At 59.1% G+C, this 18834-nt stretch overlaps 9 protein-coding genes across 9 annotated transcripts in view; 5 read left to right on the top strand and 4 right to left on the bottom strand.

The window, feature by feature from the left end:
- BDZ90DRAFT_272971 (hypothetical protein) overlaps positions 1–483 on the top strand; it is a gene marked incomplete at its 5' end in the record, with an annotated part of 1129 nt that extends 646 nt beyond the window's left edge. The window contains one exon of the mRNA XM_025508785.1: positions 25–483. Within this exon, the coding sequence (XP_025365156.1) occupies positions 25–270 (246 nt within the window). The 3' untranslated portion in view covers positions 271–483. The remainder of the gene's footprint in view (positions 1–24) is intronic.
- BDZ90DRAFT_257622 (cell cycle checkpoint) lies at positions 374–1397 on the bottom strand (the record flags this gene model as incomplete). The annotated part of the gene is made up of 3 exons (XM_025507973.1): positions 374–406; positions 478–692; positions 764–1397. The coding sequence occupies 3 exons, from the start codon at positions 1395–1397 to the stop codon at positions 374–376; spliced, it is 882 nt and encodes a 293-aa protein (XP_025365155.1).
- Positions 1398–1703: 306 nt separating this feature from the next.
- Positions 1704–3942, top strand: BDZ90DRAFT_235857 (hypothetical protein). The gene is made up of 2 exons (XM_025507275.1): positions 1704–1873; positions 1947–3942. Exons 1-2 carry the CDS (start codon positions 1738–1740, stop codon positions 3701–3703), a joined length of 1893 nt encoding a protein of 630 aa, XP_025365154.1. The 5' UTR covers positions 1704–1737; the 3' UTR covers positions 3704–3942.
- A 239-nt stretch (positions 3943–4181) lies between these two features.
- BDZ90DRAFT_257620 (SGNH hydrolase) lies at positions 4182–5145 on the top strand (the record flags this gene model as incomplete). Its single annotated transcript, XM_025507972.1, has 3 exons — positions 4182–4353; positions 4434–4549; positions 4636–5145. 3 exons carry the CDS (start codon positions 4182–4184, stop codon positions 5143–5145), a joined length of 798 nt encoding a protein of 265 aa, XP_025365153.1.
- Positions 5010–8378, bottom strand: BDZ90DRAFT_16846 (hypothetical protein). Its single transcript, XM_025503665.1, has 4 exons — positions 7672–8378; positions 7362–7606; positions 7155–7291; positions 5010–7084 (listed from the first exon to the last, which is right to left on the bottom strand). Exons 1-4 carry the CDS (start codon positions 8111–8113, stop codon positions 5275–5277), a joined length of 2634 nt encoding a protein of 877 aa, XP_025365152.1. The 5' UTR covers positions 8114–8378; the 3' UTR covers positions 5010–5274.
- A 2816-nt stretch (positions 8379–11194) lies between these two features.
- BDZ90DRAFT_16878 (hypothetical protein) lies at positions 11195–14644 on the top strand. The gene has a single exon (XM_025503666.1). It carries the CDS (start codon positions 11312–11314, stop codon positions 14480–14482), a length of 3171 nt encoding a protein of 1056 aa, XP_025365151.1. The 5' UTR covers positions 11195–11311; the 3' UTR covers positions 14483–14644.
- Positions 14514–16753, bottom strand: BDZ90DRAFT_229553 (FAD/NAD(P)-binding domain-containing protein). The gene has a single exon (XM_025505118.1). The coding sequence runs from the start codon at positions 16713–16715 to the stop codon at positions 14808–14810; it is 1908 nt and encodes a 635-aa protein (XP_025365150.1). The 5' UTR covers positions 16716–16753; the 3' UTR covers positions 14514–14807.
- Positions 16754–16852: 99 nt separating this feature from the next.
- On the top strand, positions 16853–17761 carry BDZ90DRAFT_229551 (hypothetical protein). Its single transcript, XM_025505117.1, has 2 exons — positions 16853–17214; positions 17292–17761. The coding sequence occupies exons 1-2, from the start codon at positions 16903–16905 to the stop codon at positions 17628–17630; spliced, it is 651 nt and encodes a 216-aa protein (XP_025365149.1). The 5' UTR covers positions 16853–16902; the 3' UTR covers positions 17631–17761.
- Positions 17762–17769: 8 nt separating this feature from the next.
- Positions 17770–18769, bottom strand: BDZ90DRAFT_229550 (RNA-binding domain-containing protein). The gene is made up of 2 exons (XM_025505116.1): positions 18390–18769; positions 17770–18287 (listed from the first exon to the last, which is right to left on the bottom strand). Exons 1-2 carry the CDS (start codon positions 18720–18722, stop codon positions 17793–17795), a joined length of 828 nt encoding a protein of 275 aa, XP_025365148.1. The 5' UTR covers positions 18723–18769; the 3' UTR covers positions 17770–17792.
- Positions 18770–18834: the final 65 nt, after the last annotated feature.

Genomic DNA, 18834 nt, shown 5'->3' with positions numbered 1-18834 from the left:
CCCCCCCTTTTCATCGCCTCACAGATTGCCCGCGCCCAGCAAATCAAGGAGCACTACATCCAGCACGAGATGCGCCGTGCAAAGGAGCAGAGAGAAAAGGGCGAGCTGCGTGCTACGGGTGGGATCATGAATCTAGGGCTGATCAGCGGAGGTGGAGAGGAGAATGGGTCTGGGGATAAGGGAGGAGAGGACAAGAAGCAGCCGCCGGCTTCAGCGGGAGATGATAAGAAGGGCGGGTCAGATGGGAAGGAGGGGAAGGAAGGCAAGTAATGTGGGTAATGTGGATATGCTGATTGGCCGTCTGCCCAGCCCTTGGCTGTGAGAGTCAATCTACGAGATTATATGACAGTCGCCGAGCGAGACTGGGGCCGCTTCAATCGTCCTCTTCTGTGCCCGGCAGGTAGAACTGGAGGTGGACGATGTCAGCTCTCTGTGTCCTCTTCTCTCACTGATCTTCGCCCACCTAGCCTCACTCACCGTAACAACTCCGCTTGTGTTCTTCGGGTCGCCTACGTACACGTAGAAGATGACACAGAGCGGCTGGCATATGCAGACGATGCATCGCGACTCGAGGATGTGAGAGCTGAGGAACTTGAGGAGCGATTTGGCATCGACCTTGACTCGAAAGTGTTTGGTCTTGTCTGCCTCCAGGTCGGACGTCGAAGCTGAGGCTGCGCTTGTCTGTTGAGACTCTGAGTACGAGTACCCGGGATGCTTGTCAGCATGAAGTCGATGTCTTCTACTGACTGCTCGTCAGACTCACCATTGTGGATTCTCGGATGCCCGCACTTCGCCCACTTGCTCTCTATTCTGACCTCTGGCTCTTCGACGGACATCAAGAACTCCTCGGACCGATTGGCACTGACATAGATGTGCCTAGTCACATTCCTCATCTTCTCGACGACACTGCGCACCTTGAACATCTTGGGCATGTAGATGTGCACCTGAGGATCTGGAACCATAGGATCCCTCATCTTGTTGGCCTCGGACGCTCGGATGATGCGCACGCCTATGTCTTGTACCACCTCGAGTCGCCCACCGGTGTGACTGGCATTGGCAATCGCCATGCTGAGCAGTGGCTCGCCCTCGCGCTTGCTCAGCCTTATAGCGACGCTCATAGCATGATCACAGCTACGCAGCGACTGGGCGAATAGGTCTGAATTGATCTCGAAGTCGATCTGATTGTTGAACTTGCTCTCCACGACGGGGTCCTTGAGGAAAGCCTCGTTTGTGAACTGAGACCAGACTTGCACGCCGCCATCGCTACCGTCTGCGGTGCAGATGAAGCGGATCTCGACTGGGTTGACACGGACGTAGCAGCGTGGCGAGACCTTGGCGATTGTTTGGATGACCCTTTGCAAGGTATTGACGTCGACTAGCTCAGCGTGGAAGCGCATGTCGTCGTGGATTGAGGGCCTGCAAGCAGGGGCAGACTATGTCGACAGCGCCGTGAGCTCGCTTGTTCGCCCGAACGTCCTCCCTGAGAGGGTCGATGGTCCTCTTGACTTTCTTTGCTGATCTTGAGTTGAGTGGTGGTCGTCTGGTGAGGAAGGCTGAGCAGGACGAGACGGAAACGGGCCTTGATTCGCTTTCCGTCTGAGCTCAAGCCACCTTCAATCGTCGCCCGAGGCGGAACTGGACGTGTCGGGCGAGTGGAGAGAGGAGAGGCCCCCGTCGACTTTGGGTCCGTCTCGCCTGAATCTGTTGCCTCTCTCGTCTGTCCTCATCACCAACGCAATGACTAACGATACCCAGTCAGCACCGCATACCATATCTGTGTCGCTAGAAGGAGCAAAGAGCGCAGCGCTCAGCTTCGACGGTACCCTCTTCTGGCTCACTCGATCCAATGTCACCGACAGCAAGGATACACGAGGTGAGCACTCTCTCCAGAATATCAAGTCTGAGCAAGGCTGAACGTGGCTGAACACCCGTTTTCGCACTCGCAGACCCATCAAAAGCCTTCACATGCATCCCACTCGACCTTATCCTCGACTGCAGCTTCGTAGAAGACTCCGACGGCGGTTCTCTGTACGTTCGTCTACTCGCCCCTCCCTCGCAACAAGCTTCGCCCCTTTTCCCCTTCGCAAAGGTCAAGTCACGAGCAAGCGCAGTAGTCGATACCGAGCACACTCTGCCCAAAGTCGCCGATCGCTCTTCTCTGTCAGCCAAAGAGCGCTCAGAACGTCTGCTTGCCCATCTTGAAGGCGCGTGTCAGAAGTTGCGTCTCCTCAAGATCGAGGCCAGGGTCGCCTCAGGGGAGAAGGCACGAGACTGGGTAGCCGAGCTTCTGGCGAAGGCGTACTGCGGACTCAAGCCCTATCGCCGTCTCAAGGTGCTGGTCAATCCCGTCGGCGGACCGGGCAAGGCTCGCCAGCTGTTCCAGCAGAGGGTGCGCCCGATACTCGAGGCTGCCGGGTGCAAGCTCGATGTCCAGGTTACGGAGAGGGTGCAGCACGGCTTGCAGATCGCAAAGGAGCTCAAGATTGAGGACTATGATGCTATTCTGCTCGTATCGGGTGATGGATTGGCACACGAGATCCTAAACGGCTTCGCTCAGCGACCTGACGCAGCCAAGGCGCTCAAGCTTCCCATGGTGCCCATCCCTGCCGGGTCAGGCAATGGGCTCTGCGTCAATCTCCTCGGTCCGGAGCAGGGTTTTAACCTTGCATTGGCATCACTTAACGCCATCAAGGGTCAGCCGATGCCGCTTGACATCTGCACCGTCACGCAACCGAAGGGCAAGGCGAGGGCGAGGTCGTCGAGGTATGGTGGTGGCACGGCAGAAGCAGTAGCAGCACCATCAAGCAGTCAAGATGACCCCGTTGCTCTCTCTGGCGCACCGGAGCTGCCCTACGACCAATACTACTCCTTCCTCAGCCAGGGCATTGGCCTCATGGCAGACGTCGACTTGGGCACCGAGCATCTGCGCGCTCTCGGCGACACGCGATTCGTTTTGGGTTACCTATCGGGCGTCATCTCAAATACGGAGTGCCCAGTCGATATCGATGTCAAGCTGGGAGAGAGAGGAACGAAGAACAAAAAGGTGATGCGGGAGAAGGTGAAGACTTTCAATGAGACGGGACAGTGGGAGGATGAAGATGGCAGCGGAACTCACGAGAACGGAGAGGTTTCAGCCAGCACGCTGCGACACGGTGCTGTCACCGAAGCCTTATACGTGGGCGAAGCGCAGTCATCGCCCCCACTACTCAGCGGCGTCGATCCATCATGGCCGCACACTATCCTCTCCCCGACGCAGCCACCGTCACAGGATCCTCCATCAGGCAGCTGGTGTCGCCTCCCACACAGCATCTCCACGCTATACGCAGGCAAAATTCCCTTTGTAGCGCGCGACCTCATGCAATTTCCCTATGCTCTCCCTGGGGATGGGACCGTCGACATCGCACTGCAACTTCACGAAGGGGGGAGAGCTGGCAAGCTTCGAGCTATCAATGGTGCTGAGACTGGCTCTGTCGTGTACGACAGGGCCGTGCTGTACTTGAAGGTTGAGGCGTACCGTGTCACCCCCAGACTGGCGCAGGGAGACGCAAGACTGAAGAAGGGCGGACTAGTGAGCATCGACGGGGAGCATCGACCCTATGCTCCCTTCCAAGTTGAGGTGGCAGGACTGCAGGCAAGGACATTGAGTCTCTTTGGGCGCTTCAATGTGAGGGAGGTGCCGCAGCCGGCGGCCCCGACTCAATGACTGTGGTGGCACGGAGGTCGAGGAAGGGGTGAAGAAGAGAGCAAGGCCAAGCTGGCTCAAACGCAGCTGCCCGTCTTCCACAACCACCCAGCCTTGACGACGGCCTTCGTGTCGATTCTACTCATACCCATGTTTGCCTATTGGGCGCACGTCTACTGCTTCGCTGTTTTCTGTTAATCTGTATCATTCTACTCTTCGTCCCTATCATTGATCGATCGAGTCAGTTTACACAGTGTCCTGTCTCTATTCGTAGGCCAAATCTGGGTTTCACTCACCGCCTGCACGGGCCCCCGCCTTTCTCTCGGCCGTCGCCTCCACAGACCGCCGGCTCACATTCATGTCACGTCAACTCGCTCCGCTCGAGAAGTGGACAGCTTTTGCTCCTTTCTTCCCGACGTTGCCTCTTCTCCCCCGCTTCGCCTCTGGCCCTCCTTCCTAAGATCACCACGACCTCCGCACTCAGCTACCTCTACGAAGTATGTCCCTCGCCAACGCCCCTCCCAACCCTTACCCATCCATCGTCTGCTTCGGTGATAGCCAGACGCAGTATGCCTACTCGAAGCAGGGCTTCGTAGGGCAGCTGGCCAATGCGTATCAGCGGAGGGCGGATGTTGTCAACAGGGGGTTCAGCGGCTACACGACCAGAGATGGTGAGTCTTGTTTACCTCGCCGTCGCCGATGCCATGGAACATTCACAATGAGCTCACGGATCTTCTCACTGCGCCGCCAGCCGTCCACCTCCTCAAGTACGTCTTCTCCCCCACAGCAGGAGTAGGCCAGCCAATCCTCGCCGCGACCGTTTGGCTAGGCTGTAACGACTCGATCAATCCAGGAGAGAAGCAGTATGTGAGTCGACTCCTCCTTGCCCCTGTCCTATCCCCCCCTCCCCCCTTCGCCTTCATCGGACCTGACCACTGGCTCGCCCCCTCTAGGTCTCGGAGAAGGACTACTCTCTCAACCTCATCCAAATCATCAAGACGATTCAAGCCTCTTCGCCCTATCAACCCCCCTTCATCATCGTCCTCGGCCCCACACCCGTAATTGAACTGCCCGGCGCAGCGCACAAGAACGATCGCAAGCTCCTGTACACCGATCTAGCACAACAGGTAGTCGAGCAGGCCAACGAGCACACCGATGCCTCACCCGCCGAAGGAGGCAAGGCTGTACCTCGCGTAGACTTCCTGGACACCTATGCTCTCTTCCATAGCGCGGCTAAGCAGCATCAGGGCGGCATGGAGGCATTATTGGACGAGGATGGGCTGCACATCAAGCCGGACGGGTATGAGGTTCTCTTCCAGGCTATCATTGAGCGATTCAAGAACCAGCCGGGTCTCAAGCCGGAGGAGATGCCTATGGTGTTCAAGGATTGGAAGGAGTTGAGTGCCGATGAGAACAAAGTTGGTGAGGAGTTGAAGCCTAGGGGGCCTGGCGTGAGGCAATGAGGGCGACAGAGCAGGTCGTGGGGCAGGCTTGGTCATGCGTGTATTGGATGGAAACGAGGGGAGCGGCTGTGATACATATAGATTAGAGGGCGAGTGCGCTGAACGGCCAGAGATGATCACGCAGCTGGCCTACTGGCCGGGCAAGCTCGACGCTCCTGTCTCCATATTTGCCGCGCCAGGCTTCACGCCTTCGCTGACGAGAAAGTCGTCCAGGTCCATCGCGTCTTGCACTTCTCGCTCACGGGTAGGCTGCTGCTGGTGCGCAGGAACCTGGCGAACGTCGAGCTCCATCTTGCTCCCTGTCACCTCTTCTCGAGCCGCTCCGACTTTTGCTTCCTGATCTCCGCTCGTCGTCGCCTCTGTCTTCGCGACGGCCTCATCTGCATCATTGCTCACCACACCCTCTCTTACAAGCACAAACTCAAAGTCTTCCTGCTGAAATGCGCGCTGCGACAACTTCTCGCCGAAGGCTCCGCGTACTCGATTCGAAGTGCGTCGTGGCGCAAGGGGCGTTTTGATTGGTGAGGAGGAGGTGGAGGTGGGTGTTGATGATGATCCGGGGGGATCGACGGGCAAGGTGGATGCCGATGTGGTGCTTGGCTTGCTTTGCTCGGCTGAGCCCGGTGATCCATTAGCTGGACCAGCCGTTCCGCCTACATCCGGCTCCCGAGCAGACTTGCTTTCAGATGCCGCTGTAGCCGCTGATGCCGCAATCGTTGGCTGTCCTACTGCCTCATGGCTACCACTCCCACCGCTCTCATCGGGCGTCGCTGCTACGGTCGCCCCCGTCGAACTTTCGCCCGACGAGGGCTGGCCAAACCCCGCCGGCGCGCCAGTGCCGTTGCTGCTACCACCTGCCGCACCTTCGTCCCCACCCGGAGCAGCGGCGGCGGGACTCGAGCTCGGCCCACCTCGCGCAGCAGCCATAGCCGCAGCCATCATCTTTTGAGCCTGCTCGAGCGAGAGTGCGCCTGGGGCCGTGAAGCGTGGCGCGATCGGCTCGTTTGCTGCTGCGGCCGTTGCTTGAGCGTCTTCATCGCCTTCGGCCCCACTGCTACTGCCACTGCTCCCCTCTCCCTTGTTTCGCTGCCCAATCAAGAGCCTCACACGCTTAGGACGGCGCTCCGCCGCTTCTAGCTCGGCGAGGCTTGGTCCTGTGCGATTCATGGCTCGAGCTTCGAGGACCTCTGGGTCTGTTTCCTGCGCCTCCTCTGACTCTTCATCACCTTCCGTCTCAGGGCTAGCAGCAGACTTGATCTTCGCTTTCGCCTTGCCCTTACTCGAATTCCTCTTTTTGGGAGGCAAAAGCCCAGCGGCCCTGGCCTGTCGCTCGGCCTCCTTTTGCGCCTTCTTGACCAACTCGGACGGGCGAGGTTTACGTGCTGGCTTGTAGCCACCTTCCGGGTCGTTGGGATCGATGACGGCGCTGCGAGGTGCAAAACGACCTCCCGAGGTGCGGGCGTGGATGTTGCGGTGCTCCTTTTCTGCTCGGATGATGACCTCAGACTCGGAAGAATCGGGCGAGGCAGCGTTGGAGACGGCGCGAGGCTTGCGTGGTGGGGGTGTAGCGGCGGTACCGCTGGAGGACAGCCGCGTCTTGTGGGAAACAGAGGGGGAGCCAGCTTTGTTTGCCTTGTTGCGGGCGGTAGAGCCCGACGAGGCTGTGCCGCTGCTTGACCCTGGAGCGGGACTTTCGGCCACAGGTACAGCGAGGCTGAGCACAGCGTCGTAGCGGGCCAATGTCTCCTTTGTCTCGGCGATGAGCTCCTTGCGGAGCTGCTCGATCTTGTTGAGGTTGTTCGCTGCTTCAACGCTCATGTTCTGCTTGCCTAGCCCTATGGCAGCCTCAGCTCCTCGGAATGAATTGCCGGCTGTACTAGACGCTGGCAATTGACTCTCTCTAGCTGCGATGATGGGCATGAGCATTCGTGGGTCGGCGCTGCGCGAGGACAGGGGCGTAAATTAGCGGCATATACGCTGGTATCGACGGTATGGGAGGCATGACTCACGTCTTGAGCTGTTCGATACGGTCTCGCAGACGTTGCCTGTCCTTGATCAAGCGCTCTTTCTCCATCCTACGTTGCTTCTTCTCGAGGTTGTCTGGTCGACGATGCCGACGTTCGTATGCTGCATCCGATGTGTCCTCCTGCGAACAGGCAATGGTGCAGAGATCAGCAAATCGCCTTGACCTGACTGTATCGTACTTTCACGCTCACACTCACCTCTGAACGCAATGCTCCACCCCTCGTCTTTCCCATCTGACTAGCATCATCCCTTAGCTTGAAGTCGGGCGTCTCGATGAGAGCCTTTTCACGGCACGCCATGACCATCTTGGGGTCCTGGAAGAAGCTGAGGCTGTCCAGTCCTTCCTCGTCCAGCGGAGCGTCGAAGGCTTGGACTGCATCTTGATTCCTCGACGAAATGACGATGATTGTCGAGTCTGGCAGGCTGCGATGAAGGGCTGCGAGGGGGGAGGACAGTCAGCGCTGCGCCGTCTTGGTGAACAAAAGTAGACGTCGTACTCACGAGTGCTTTCACGCCCGCTGGTGCCATTGACCTCGTCCAGTCCGTCACCTCCCAGTAGCGCCGATACCCTTCTCAATCGAGCGGGCAGCACTCTTTTTCCTCGTGCCTCCTTCCTACTGTCTCCCGCCGCGCTGATACTGCTGTTTAGGGCGAGAGGTGAGGATGATGAAGAGGCGATTGGAGCATCGATGGGCTGCGCTGGTGCGGATGGCGGAGGCTGCACTGATTCGACCACTGGCGGTGATGTGCGAGTCATCGATGGCTTGCCATACATGCGATCGGCTGGTATCTCGCCAGATGATCCCTGTCCGACATTGGCTGATGCGGATGGCGCTGGACTGGACCATGGCATCACCGCGGCCAAGTCCGCCGAGTCCGAATGATCGATGGCGGCCGTGGCGGCTGGAGCAGCACCACTTGACTGCTCCTGATCAAGATCCATGTGCTGATGCTGCGACGGCGATTCGTGCTCGCACCAATGTCGACTTCGATGCAGCGAGTGGTCACGTCGATGCTACTGTGATGTTGGCCGTGACCTTCTCGACGGGTCGTCGTTCTGACGTCGCGAAAGCGGCGGCGGCGGCGGCGAGGCAAAGCACCTGGCCAAGCCACGCGGGAGGAGCAAGCTGCTTCCGTTCGTCGCGCCACGTGGATTGAGTCTGCATCTCACACCGTGACGGCCGCTCAGTCAAGTCAAGAGCATCAAGCAAGGTCAGGAATCGAGGATGAGCAGCTCTGTCGTTGAGAGATAAGGCTATGAGCAGACCCCGACGCCGCGTGAGCTTGCGATATCGGGGGCTTCGAGGCCGCTGAATGACCCCTCCTTCAGTGCGTGACCCAGCTTTTCTCAGCGCTCGCACATATGCTTGCCCACATCTGCACCTTCGATGGCCAGTGCGAAGCCTGTTCATGTGATTACCACGAGACTTGCTCACGGCCGATTGCCGGCAGGATCGCCATCGCAACTCGTCACTCCAGGTCTATTCCGCGGTCCACGACAAGACCTGGTCAAGATCGTTTCAAGGCCGTCCGAGGGTACAGTACGTGCCTCGCTTCGAGTAGCGTGAGATCGCCTCCAGCCTCGACCTCACCTCACCGCTTCGGCCGCCCGACGCACCAACGAAAGCTGTCATCGCTTCCCTGAGATTGGTCGAGGGAGTTAATCACTGACTGTATGCCATGTCGGGGCCCAGCGCAAGGGGATGGACGAGGGTTCTGCTCGCTACAGGAAGGTCCCGACAGTTGCGATTAATCAACGGGACGGTCACGATGACAAGAACGAGAATGAGCAAGCCGATGTGTTCATCCCAGGCTGATCATGCGGGCTGGCCGATAGACGACATCATTAGCAAAGTGTAGGGGGCTTCTAGACCGCCCGGTGTGAGGAGAAAGAAGCCCCTTCGCCTGGACGCCTGGATGGACGACTAGAGTCGAAGCGTATGCTAAATCTTGACCCCGATGGTGGGAAACAGGCGACGTTCGGTCGTGTCGTGAGATACAGCTCAGATACCCAGGCCACACTTTCCCCGCTCTCAGAGCTCAGTGCACAGGGTCGTTGTGTGGTCATGACTGAAGAGAAGACGGGGACAGCGGCGATGGGAAAAAGAACCCGGCGTTCATCAGAGGCCTTGCTAGACCCATTGACCGCAACCTTGTGTCTCAAGGTTCATTCACGCGTGGAGAGACTGAGCCGGCATTTGTGTGCGTGTTGTTGTGCCTCTCCCATCATGGTTTAGCCTATGTGCCTTTGCCCCTCCTCGTCATCTGAACCTCAACTTTCTTCATCATCCTTACCATCTCCGCCCTGTCGCTACTCAAACACCTTCCCCATCTCCTGATCCTCTTTCTCACACAAGCGCCTCTCGCGAGGTGAGTTTATGAAGCTAGTGCCGGCACCCGCGCTCCCGCTTGCACTTCGTCGCTTTCTTCGGCCTCGGCCATTCGACGAGGCGGTCGGAGCATTGCATCTGCTCCTCCCACACCTCCCTCCTTTATCGGGGCACGCCGAGGTCAGTAGCGCAGCAGCCCGCAGCGCAATCGTGGGTCTGAACAGGGGTGCGGTGATCGATGAGATCGACACCATCTCGCTGCAACAGTCCCCCCTTGTGATCACGCTGGCTGGCTGCGACTATTGCTCTCTGGCTCGTCCTACGTCCCCTTGCTGCCACGACGTCGTAGTAACGATCCGCGGCCTTTGTGGTGGGCAGGAAGGCCCTTTTGACAGTGAGGCAAGGGCGGAACGTACAGATACGCGCGTACGTAACTCAAGCTCCGTGGCAGGCGAAATCAAACGTCGAGCCTGTCTGTGCCGCTAGAGTGGGTTGCGTACAGCTGAGGGTTGCGAGGGGGGGCTTTAGCGGCGGTGTGCGTTACGCCTCTTGCTGCTTCCTCTCGTGGATTGCTCCGCTTCTCGATGCTCCAAGTAGGGGGGCGAGCATCGTCGCATGGTCGCGTCGTCGCGTCGTCGTCATAGTCGTTCGCCGCCACTGCTGCATTTTGTCGCCGCCGCAATCGCTCCTCTCCTCGTCCCTGTGTGTCATCCATGGCTGCTGGCCTTGGATCAGTGAGCAAGGGCCAGGATTGGCAGCCTCTCAATCGGTGGCGAGATTAAGGGAGGGGGCGCGCGCGGCAAGGGGTTGGCGTTGGTCGAGAGGCGGGCGGAAGCCACTTGCTGCCCAGCAGGCATCAGACGAGACGACGCGACGCCCTCGTCCGTCGGCCTTTTTCGCAGCCTAGCCCAACCCAACACCTCCTTGCCTCGCGCCTTTTGCCCCCTTTCCCTCGCGGGCTACCTCCTCTCGCACAACCCCGCCTCGTCAAGAGAGGTGTTGATGTCGGCGTCGGCGTCAACCTTGTGTGTGACGACGATGACGAGAGACGAGGGCAGACGAGCGAGGGGATGGAGCGAGCGAAGTTGCGGCCAATCGCAGCAAGGGGTCTTCAAAGGGGAGAGAGACAGGCGCAGCATTGCAGCACCACAGCATCACAGCTTCATCATGGCACCTCTCGCCCGCCGCGTCCAGTCGACCAAAGGGTGTTGGAGTCGGCAATCGGCGGTTCAATAGGCTCCTTTCATCCCATCCCATCCCACCCCTCGCACGCCTCGCTCAAGGTCTGATTTGAGTTAGGCAGGTATCAATCGACGCAGCATCACAGTCGTCGTGTGCCCACAGGTTGCTGTTGTCGTCAACGACACGACCCCGAACACACGGACCGACGGATCGTCCCAGTCGAGGCGAGCGAAAGGGGGCGAGGCCGAGAGGCAAATCAGGCCTACCTCGCCGAGAGAAGGAGGAGGCGCTTGCTTTCGTTCATCACTAGGACGCTCAAGCCTGCGCCGCCCAACTCTCTTCCCTCGTCTCCTCTTCATTACCCTCCTTTCTCCTTTCCTTTCCATCATCACCATCTCCTCGTCCCTCCTTATCCCTCTGACTCCTCTCCCCTCTCTCTTCTCTGTCTGAGCCCCTTTTCGCTCTCGTCTCGGCCACGCTCATTATAAACCAACGCCAACAGCTCAGCAGCTCACGCAACGACGCTCCTCCTCCCACGACGCAGCAACGCATCACGCTCCGGGATCTCTCTGCACTTCATCATTATCACCATCAGTGGCAGCTCTTGAGCTTCACCCATCGAAATTGGCATGGCATCGACGACGCTCGCATTCTCACCAGACTCTTTGCAGCGCACCGACAGTAAAAGCAGTCACAGCAGCAGCAGCGCCAACAGCGACGGCAGCAGCATCCAGACTTCGCCCTCATACTCAGACTCCATCCTCTCGTCCAACTCGCACCTCTGCACGCCAGTCAGCGCAGCAGGACCCGGATTGCCTCTCCACGCAGTTCCCGCCGCCAACGCAGTCTTTCACTCAATGGAGGCCCTCAACAACCTCGCAAAGCAGCATCAACAGCAACAGCAGCACCAGATGACCAGCCAGCAGCAGCAGCAGCAGCAGCAGCAGGACCCGGGTTCTCTGGCATCAGCACTCGACTTCATGAATCAGCAGAAGCGCAGCGGTCATGGCAGGACGGACTCGACTTCATCGAGGAGGCACAGTGTCCAGGCTCTCATGCCTACGGCTGGCTCGTCTTCTCGCGACCTTGACCTCGCCTTCTTCTCGCAAGCCTTCCTTGACTCACAGAGCAGCGGCACCAACAGCGCAACGAACTCATCCATCCTCTCCACGGGCACCAGTTCCGGCAACACCGCCACGGATGACTTTGACTTTATGACCTCTTTCACGAACCAAGACCCTTCCGAGTTCCTCATGTCGCCACCTAGGCTCACTGTCAGCATGTCGGGAGACGGGCAGTCCGATCAGGCCGCCCACGCTGCTGCAGTCACCACTGCCAAGCGTCACCGTCTTGCCCCTACTGACGGCAGCGATCCCTCGGAGCGCCTTTGCAAGAGCGTGGGTCACAGCCCGCTCATCGCTGACACCGCGACGCTGGCCTTTGAGACACCGCAGCGACCGGTCCACCAGGTTCAGCCTTTCCTTGGCGGCCACCGTCTCTCCAATGCCTCGACGACGATGCAGACCCCGTCGACCGGCGGCTCATCATCATGCGCCTCAACCCTCTCCCTGGCTAGCGAGCGATCACGTCGCTCCTCCATGGACATCCACGCCGGATCCCCCGGCATGAACCGTCTGACCGCCAACAATATGATGCGGAGCCTTTCGCACGGCGACTACCCGACGCCGCCAAAGTCTGCCTCACCCACCATCACGGGCTTTGCTAAGTCATCACCGATCCTCAACAAGAACGGCGAAGTCTGGCCCGATGACGTTGAGGTCGCCTTCTGGGAGGCTCTGCGTCTGATTCCCAAGCTCGGCAGGCGCAAAGTCCTCGTCAACGGCAAGCCATGCGGACGCAACGAGCTCATCGCCGACTACATCGAGCGCAAGACCGGCAAGATGCGCACGCGCAAGCAGGTCTCGAGCCATATCCAGGTGCTCAAAAACATCAAGAAGGACGACCCGGAGTTCCAGCACCTCATTGCTGAGCCCGTCACAGAGGAGGACTTCTACATGCCCGCTGGCGGAATGATGTACGCTCAGACCTTGGCCGGCTACGGCTACGGTGGACTTGGTGGGCCCAACCCTCTCCTGACGGACAGCCCCCAGTCTGGCCTCCTGTCGCCTTACTCCCCTTACCCGCAACAGCAGCAACTGGGCCCTTCGCCCATCTCGACGCCCCTCACTGCCCAATTCGACCGCCTGAACACCACCAGCACGACACCTTGCCCCATCGTGCCGGCGACCTTTTCCATGTGGGCTCACTGCTCCGACTCGGACGACGTGCACCTCTACACAACGCTCGAGCACGGTGAGATGGCCCTGCCTACAGTACCCCTCGACATTCCCCGCCTGGGTCCGTACCGCTTCCCGCGCATGAACGAGATGTTCCAGCGCCTGCCCTGCCAGTTCCTGCATGTGCAGGTACCCATGTCAATCCCGCGTCAAGACGTCATGCTCCCCAAGTTCGATCGCTTCTCTACACAGCTGTCCCTCACCAGCAACACCGAGTCGCAGCTCACCTCGGTCACCACCGTCTACTCCCACGGTAAGCGCGTACTTTCCCTCGTCGAGCCCCTGGATGCCCCCCGACGCATCTCGCCTCCGGGCCGCAATGGCTCAGACCAGATGCCCGGCTCCCCCATGCCTGGCAAGCACCGCTTTGTCCACCAAGCGCCGTTTGCCACGGACTTCTGGGCAGACTTCCTTAGCCGCAATCACCCAGTGCACGTCTACCGGGGCCGCAATGCTCGTCAGTCCTTCTGCAAGGAGCCCTCTGAGCGTGCCGCGTTGGGAATGGCCGTATCTGGTGTGACCATCATCCAGGAGCTCGTCGACGCCGGGTCTGCCCCGCAAGAGGACGGTGCTCGCCTCCTTCCCGAGCACGCCGCCGCTCGCGTCAGCCCCGGTAGCACCATCGGTGACGTTGTGCTGGTCATCGCCTGGGAGCTCGAGTGCGTCGAGGCTCTCGGTGGCAAGCCTGGCCGCCCCATCGTTTCCCTCGTCTCCGAGCCGGCACAGCGCATTGCCCCTACGCCGCAGCAGCAGTTTGCCAACTACTCGATGGCCGCACCTCCTCAGCATCAGCAAGTACAACGCCAGCAGCAACATCAGGGCTTCCTTCAGGCTCCCGCCTCCGCCCCTCTCCCAACCTCGGCCCTGCCCTCTACGTCGAGCCATTCAGGCCCCACCCTGTTGAGGAAGCGCGGCCTCTCACAGACGAAGCCCAACCTCATGCTCAACATTCCGCCCACAACCAACCCCATGCGTACCATCAGCGCCAGCCCGAACGCGGCTGTGAGCCCGAACGCCTTCGCCTGGGGCGCTATGCAGCGTCAGGCTATGCACTCGCCCCTCACGCCGGCGCATGCCCTCGTTGGCACCCCACTGGCGCCTCCTGCGCCCTTGTCTGACGATGAGGCGCGAGCTCAGGGCGAGCGACTCAGTCGCGCTTGGGCTAACTCGGCCGCGCAAGGGCTCCACGAGTTCGCTTCGCCCATGGCACCTAGCTTCCCTTCACCGCTCCCAGCGGACATGATGTCTACCATGAGCAACTTCGGGCTTGAGCAGAGCGGCAACGGTGGCACTGGTGGCGGGTTGGGTGGCTCTTTGGGCCTCACCTTCGACCCGGACAACAGTGTTGCCTCGGGCGGCTTGGCTCCCAACGCCATGGCCAACGACTCTTTCGGGAGCTCAATGTCGGGCGGCGAGGACGACGCCGAGACGAAGGCCTTCATTGACAACCTGCTTCAGGGGATCGGCGCAACCGTACCCCGCGACGAGGCTGCGGCGCACTAGAGTAGAGTCAGAGTAGAAAGATCCCGGACAGACGCAGTTCCAGAGACTCATCATTGTATTACTAGCATTCAAGCAGACCCATCGCACCGTGCTCCCTACCTTCGATTCATCACACCTACCCTTGTTCAAATTCTGGCGCCTGGTCGCCCGTCTCTTGTTTCTTCATTTTGCTTCTCCCTCGCTCTTACGCTCTTTGTTTCGTATAACTTCTCGATCTCGCCTCGATCCAATCTATGATCATTTAGCATCCATCCCCGCCCTTTGATCGTGCTTGCAGCAATGGAATTGGGCTGAGCTGGTATTCAGTACAGTAGAACTCTCCCCGTCATGCTTCCTCTTCCTCATCGTCGCCTCTCTTTTGCTCTACCGGAAAGAAGAGTGGCCCCTCATCCTCCTTGTCTTCCTCCCTTTCTCTGCCCTCGCCTTCGTCCTCCTCATCCTCAGGCCCCGCCCCCGCTCTTCCACGATACTCAGCCGGATCTCTTCTTCTCCTTCCGCCACGCTTGCGCTGTGCCGTAGCGTCCGGGTATGGCGGCGTGAGGATGCCGTGGAGCGAGTAGAAGAGGGACTCTGCCTGGTTCGTGGAGGACTCTAGGGTGGTCGAGAGCAGTGAAAGACCTGCTGAGGTCGTCGTCGGTGCGAGGCTCGATGTGGGAGTGGCTGCGTCTAGCACTTCGATGATTTCCTCTTGATCATCGTCCACTGAGAGCCAGAAGGCTTCCATGAGCGGTAGGATCGCTTCAGCCCCGGCTGGTGATCCTGACACTCCGCCGCCCACGTGTCCTGCACCCTCGCTCCGCTCCTTCTTCCACTCGACCTCACTTTCGCTCGCCAACCCTAGAACAGCCTGCTTAGCCGCGTCGAACAGCCTGCTGGCTTGGCCTTGCGACTCAGCAGGCAGGCCCGCAGCAGTGATCTGCACGACGTACTGTCCCTTCGGGCAGCAGAAAGTGCCTTCGCCTAGAACGAGAGCCGTGACAGTGACTGGGCTCGTGTCATCCTTGCTGTCGCCGAGGGCCAGGGAATGAGGAGGGAAGACGATGAGGGCCGTTTCGATTGGCGGTTCTGGCTTTTGTGGTTCATCAGCATCGTTTGAACTCGTCTCTGTTGCGGCGGATGAGGGCATCTGTACGCCTCGATCCAGAATGAGCAGACCCTGCAGCGTTGACGTAGAAGTCGTCGCCTCCGCAGCGGTTCTGCTGGGCCCTGCGTGGAGCCCGAGTCTCGTGAGATCTCTTTTAGTGCCCACCACCTTCCCACATCTGAATGTCTCATCAACTCCTTGCACTCTGACATCGTAGACGTCCTGACCATCCTTCCTCTCACACTTCTCTACTCTCCTCCCCAACACGAACGTCGCACCACCGACGGCAGCCGCTCGTGCATAGCCCTGGACCAGCTCCCCTGCTCCACCATACTGAGCTACGAGGTACGCAGCGTTTCCATACTTGCCCGTAGAGCGTAGGTGCGTCTGCAACCTCTTCAACGCGGGGAGACATGGCTCTGAGCGGGCGTCAGGAGAGTGGCAGAGACCGTAGGCTATTGCCGTGGAGAGGGAGGGAGACAGACGTTGCTGAGCTTCGAGGAAGGAGTGGAGATTGGGCGACGCAAGAGCTGCAGCGAGAGTCGGGTCGTCTCCACTCTCTTCGCCTGTGTATCTGTCGTCAAGGGACGCTGTCGCGCACCACTGAAGCAACTTCATGAGTTTGCGCTTGTCCAAGAGGGACAGGACCGTCGCCGGCGTTTTGAAGACGTCTTCTTTGCTCGAGGGCACCGGACGCAACCGAGAAGACTGTGACGACGATGCCTCAGCGCTGTAGCCATCGTAGACAGCCGTCCGTTGGAGCAGCCTGAAGGTCGCATAGTTTGCCACCTTGGATCTAACAAGAGCGTCCAACGCGGGGCCATGAGCAGCGAGGAGGGCAGGCGTGAGGGAAAGACTGTAATGCCTATCCAGCGCTGCAAGCTGAGATGGGATCTCCTTTGCCTGACCTTGAGCATCAAAGGCAGGAAATGTCATTCGTGCTTGACTCGAGCTGGGCAGCCCGGCCAAGTAGTCCTCGAGCTGCTTGAGCGTCAGAGAGGCATTGGGGCCACCATAGTAGTCGTTGGCGTCCACCTGAAGGACGCGGGTATTCCGCGTTTGGCAGAGGGAGGCCGACAGGATGGAAAGGGCCAGGGAAGTCCCGAGGATGAGGTGGGTGTAGGCGTTCTCGTCGCCCTCTTGCGCCATCATCGAGGAAGAGTGTTGAATAGTGAGGTGGGGAGGAGATAAAAAGCAAAGAGAAAGAAAGCCAAGCCGCGCTCGGACCCTCTTGATTTTGCTGCAAAAGTCGAGGCCGGAACCAGCAATCGAATCGAGAGATCCAACACTTTGCCTCCTTGCCATCTTGCCCTCCCTCATCCATCTCCCAATCGCCATGGAGACGCACACCTTTCCCTTCCTGTCCTCATCAGGCGGCGACACATTACATCTCTCCCTTCTCCACAATGTGCGCAACGTCTCCACAATCCTTTCCTCTCTCCGCTCAGGAAAGCCGGACCCATCCTTCCCATCTTCGATCACCGCTGAGGACCTCTCTTCGTACGCCTTTCTCGATGCGAGCCTGGTAGTTTCACGCAAGCAGGTCGTCAATGCAGCCGTGCAGGCTATCATGGCCAGGGAAAGGGGAGAGATGAAGACGAGGGCCTGGAGCACCGAGGTTATGTGGGTGCTGTGGCCAGGGGGCAATGTGAGTGCGCCAATCGCGAGGTAGAGAAAGGCTTCTCATGAAGTCGCTCATCGACCATTGCCCTCTTAAACATCCAGATCTCCGACTCGCTCAAAAACGTCGGTCTCAGCGCTACTTCATCCTCGCTCGTCGTTGTCCGACTCTGCTCATCTAGCTCCTCGGAGCATTCTCGCGAGAGAGTCTTGGAACAGCTCACCACCCTGGTAGAGGGGGATCTCGACCCGAAAGGACTCGATGCGCTTGGCATTAGCGACAGTAGCCATAGCGATGCAGTGACCGACTGGGAAAAGGTCAAGAGGATACACAGACTCGTGCCACCTCCTGCGCCTGCTGATGGCGCCGCAGAGGAGGGCGAGATGGAGTGGATTCGCAGAGTAGTGGAGAGCACGACGGGCATCAAGGCCGTCGCTGGCTGATTGGAGGGAACCTCCACTGATCGAGCGTCGCACAGATCACTGCGTCACCATGTCCATGTACTTGTACGAAAGATGATAGATTGAATAGACCGCAGCTAGTAGTACACGAGGGCGTGATCCCCTCCCGTTTCCCCACTTGACTCCTTGCTGCCCTTCCCACGTCTACTGCGCCCTTGCAAAGGTGATCTTGATCCCCTGCTCATCTGTCTCCCTAATCTTCCTCCCGTTCAATCCCTCTCTCGCCCGAGCAGCCAACCCCTCATTCGCATACTCCACAAATGCGACGTTGCGCCCTGGGATCATCCTCACGTCCTGCAACCCCTCATAAGCAGCAAAGAGGGGTTCCAGCACCTCCCTCGTAGGCGGATCCTCGCTGGGTAGATTCTGAATAAAGAGGATAGGGTTGGGAGGGAGATACTCGTCCGGTAGTTGTGCTGCCTTCTTCGGGACAGGCTCTCCATTCGCACTAACCCCGCCGTCGGGGGCTTTGCGCTTTGATCCTGCATTGGCTGCATTGGTTGCTGCATCTGCGGCTTTGCGCTCTTCCTTGCGTCTTTGGCGCTCAGACTTGTGGGATTGAAAGTCAGGACAGGAGGAGTCGCCTGAATGCTGGTGCAAGACGACCGAGTCTGAGCGGGTTTTGGCGAAGGACAGTTGCTGGCAGGAGAGAAGGAGGATGAGAAATTCAAGGCGAGGGTGCCAGGGCGTCAGAAATCTCCACAGCGACAGGCAATTCCACGGGTGCTCGGCGCTGCTCACCATTGCCTTTCCATAGAGTGGGAACCCATTGACCTCTTTCACAGCCTTCTTGGCCACCTCTACATCATCGAATGCCACGAAAGCCTGGCCCCGCATGCGAAGATTGCCATGCGCCGTTATCCCCAAGACGTGCCCATAGACGGAGAAGAGGGAATTCAGGGACGTCTTGAGGATGTCCAACTTGACCTTCTCATTGAGGTTCTTGATGTACACCGTCGAGGTGGCCGAAGGGTCATCCCCAGACGGCGGTGGGGCTGGTGAAGCAGATGTTGAGGCTTGAGCTGGCTGAGCTGTGGCTGGCACTGCTGCCGCTGCCGTCTCTACATCCGCCATGATCGTCGTCGTCGCTAGATTATTGGCTTTGAGGACAAGAAGATGGGGAGTTCATCAGCGGACCAGATCAACGCGGAGAGAGAGAGGGAGCGGCGCTGCATCGCCAACCACG

The sequence above is a fragment of the Jaminaea rosea genome, assembly GCF_003144245.1.
Source record: "Jaminaea rosea strain MCA 5214 unplaced genomic scaffold BDZ90scaffold_1, whole genome shotgun sequence".
Taxonomy (NCBI): Eukaryota; Fungi; Basidiomycota; class Exobasidiomycetes; order Microstromatales; genus Jaminaea; species Jaminaea rosea.
Note: the sequence above shows the minus strand (reverse complement) of the source record. Positions and strands in the feature narration are given on the sequence as shown.

Coding starts and splice junctions, on each gene's coding strand:
- BDZ90DRAFT_229551 (XM_025505117.1), top strand. CDS start 16,903: ATGGAGACGCACACCTTTCCCTTCCTGTCCTCATCAGGCGGCGACACA. Junction 17,215..17,291: donor TGCTGTGGCCAGGGGGCAAT/GTGAGTGCGCCA, acceptor TTAAACATCCAG/ATCTCCGACTCGCTCAAAAA.
- BDZ90DRAFT_229550 (XM_025505116.1), bottom strand. CDS start 18,722: ATGGCGGATGTAGAGACGGCAGCGGCAGCAGTGCCAGCCACAGCTCAG. Junction 18,288..18,389: donor CACTCTATGGAAAGGCAATG/GTGAGCAGCGCC, acceptor CTCTCCTGCCAG/CAACTGTCCTTCGCCAAAAC.
- BDZ90DRAFT_16846 (XM_025503665.1), bottom strand. CDS start 8,113: ATGGATCTTGATCAGGAGCAGTCAAGTGGTGCTGCTCCAGCCGCCACG. Junction 7,292..7,361: donor CATTGCGTTCAGAGGTGAGT/GTGAGCGTGAAA, acceptor GCCTGTTCGCAG/GAGGACACATCGGATGCAGC. Junction 7,085..7,154: donor CGTATCGAACAGCTCAAGAC/GTGAGTCATGCC, acceptor GTCCTCGCGCAG/CGCCGACCCACGAATGCTCA.
- BDZ90DRAFT_235857 (XM_025507275.1), top strand. CDS start 1,738: ATGACTAACGATACCCAGTCAGCACCGCATACCATATCTGTGTCGCTA. Junction 1,874..1,946: donor CGACAGCAAGGATACACGAG/GTGAGCACTCTC, acceptor TCGCACTCGCAG/ACCCATCAAAAGCCTTCACA.
- BDZ90DRAFT_229553 (XM_025505118.1), bottom strand. CDS start 16,715: ATGGCGCAAGAGGGCGACGAGAACGCCTACACCCACCTCATCCTCGGG.
- BDZ90DRAFT_16878 (XM_025503666.1), top strand. CDS start 11,312: ATGGCATCGACGACGCTCGCATTCTCACCAGACTCTTTGCAGCGCACC.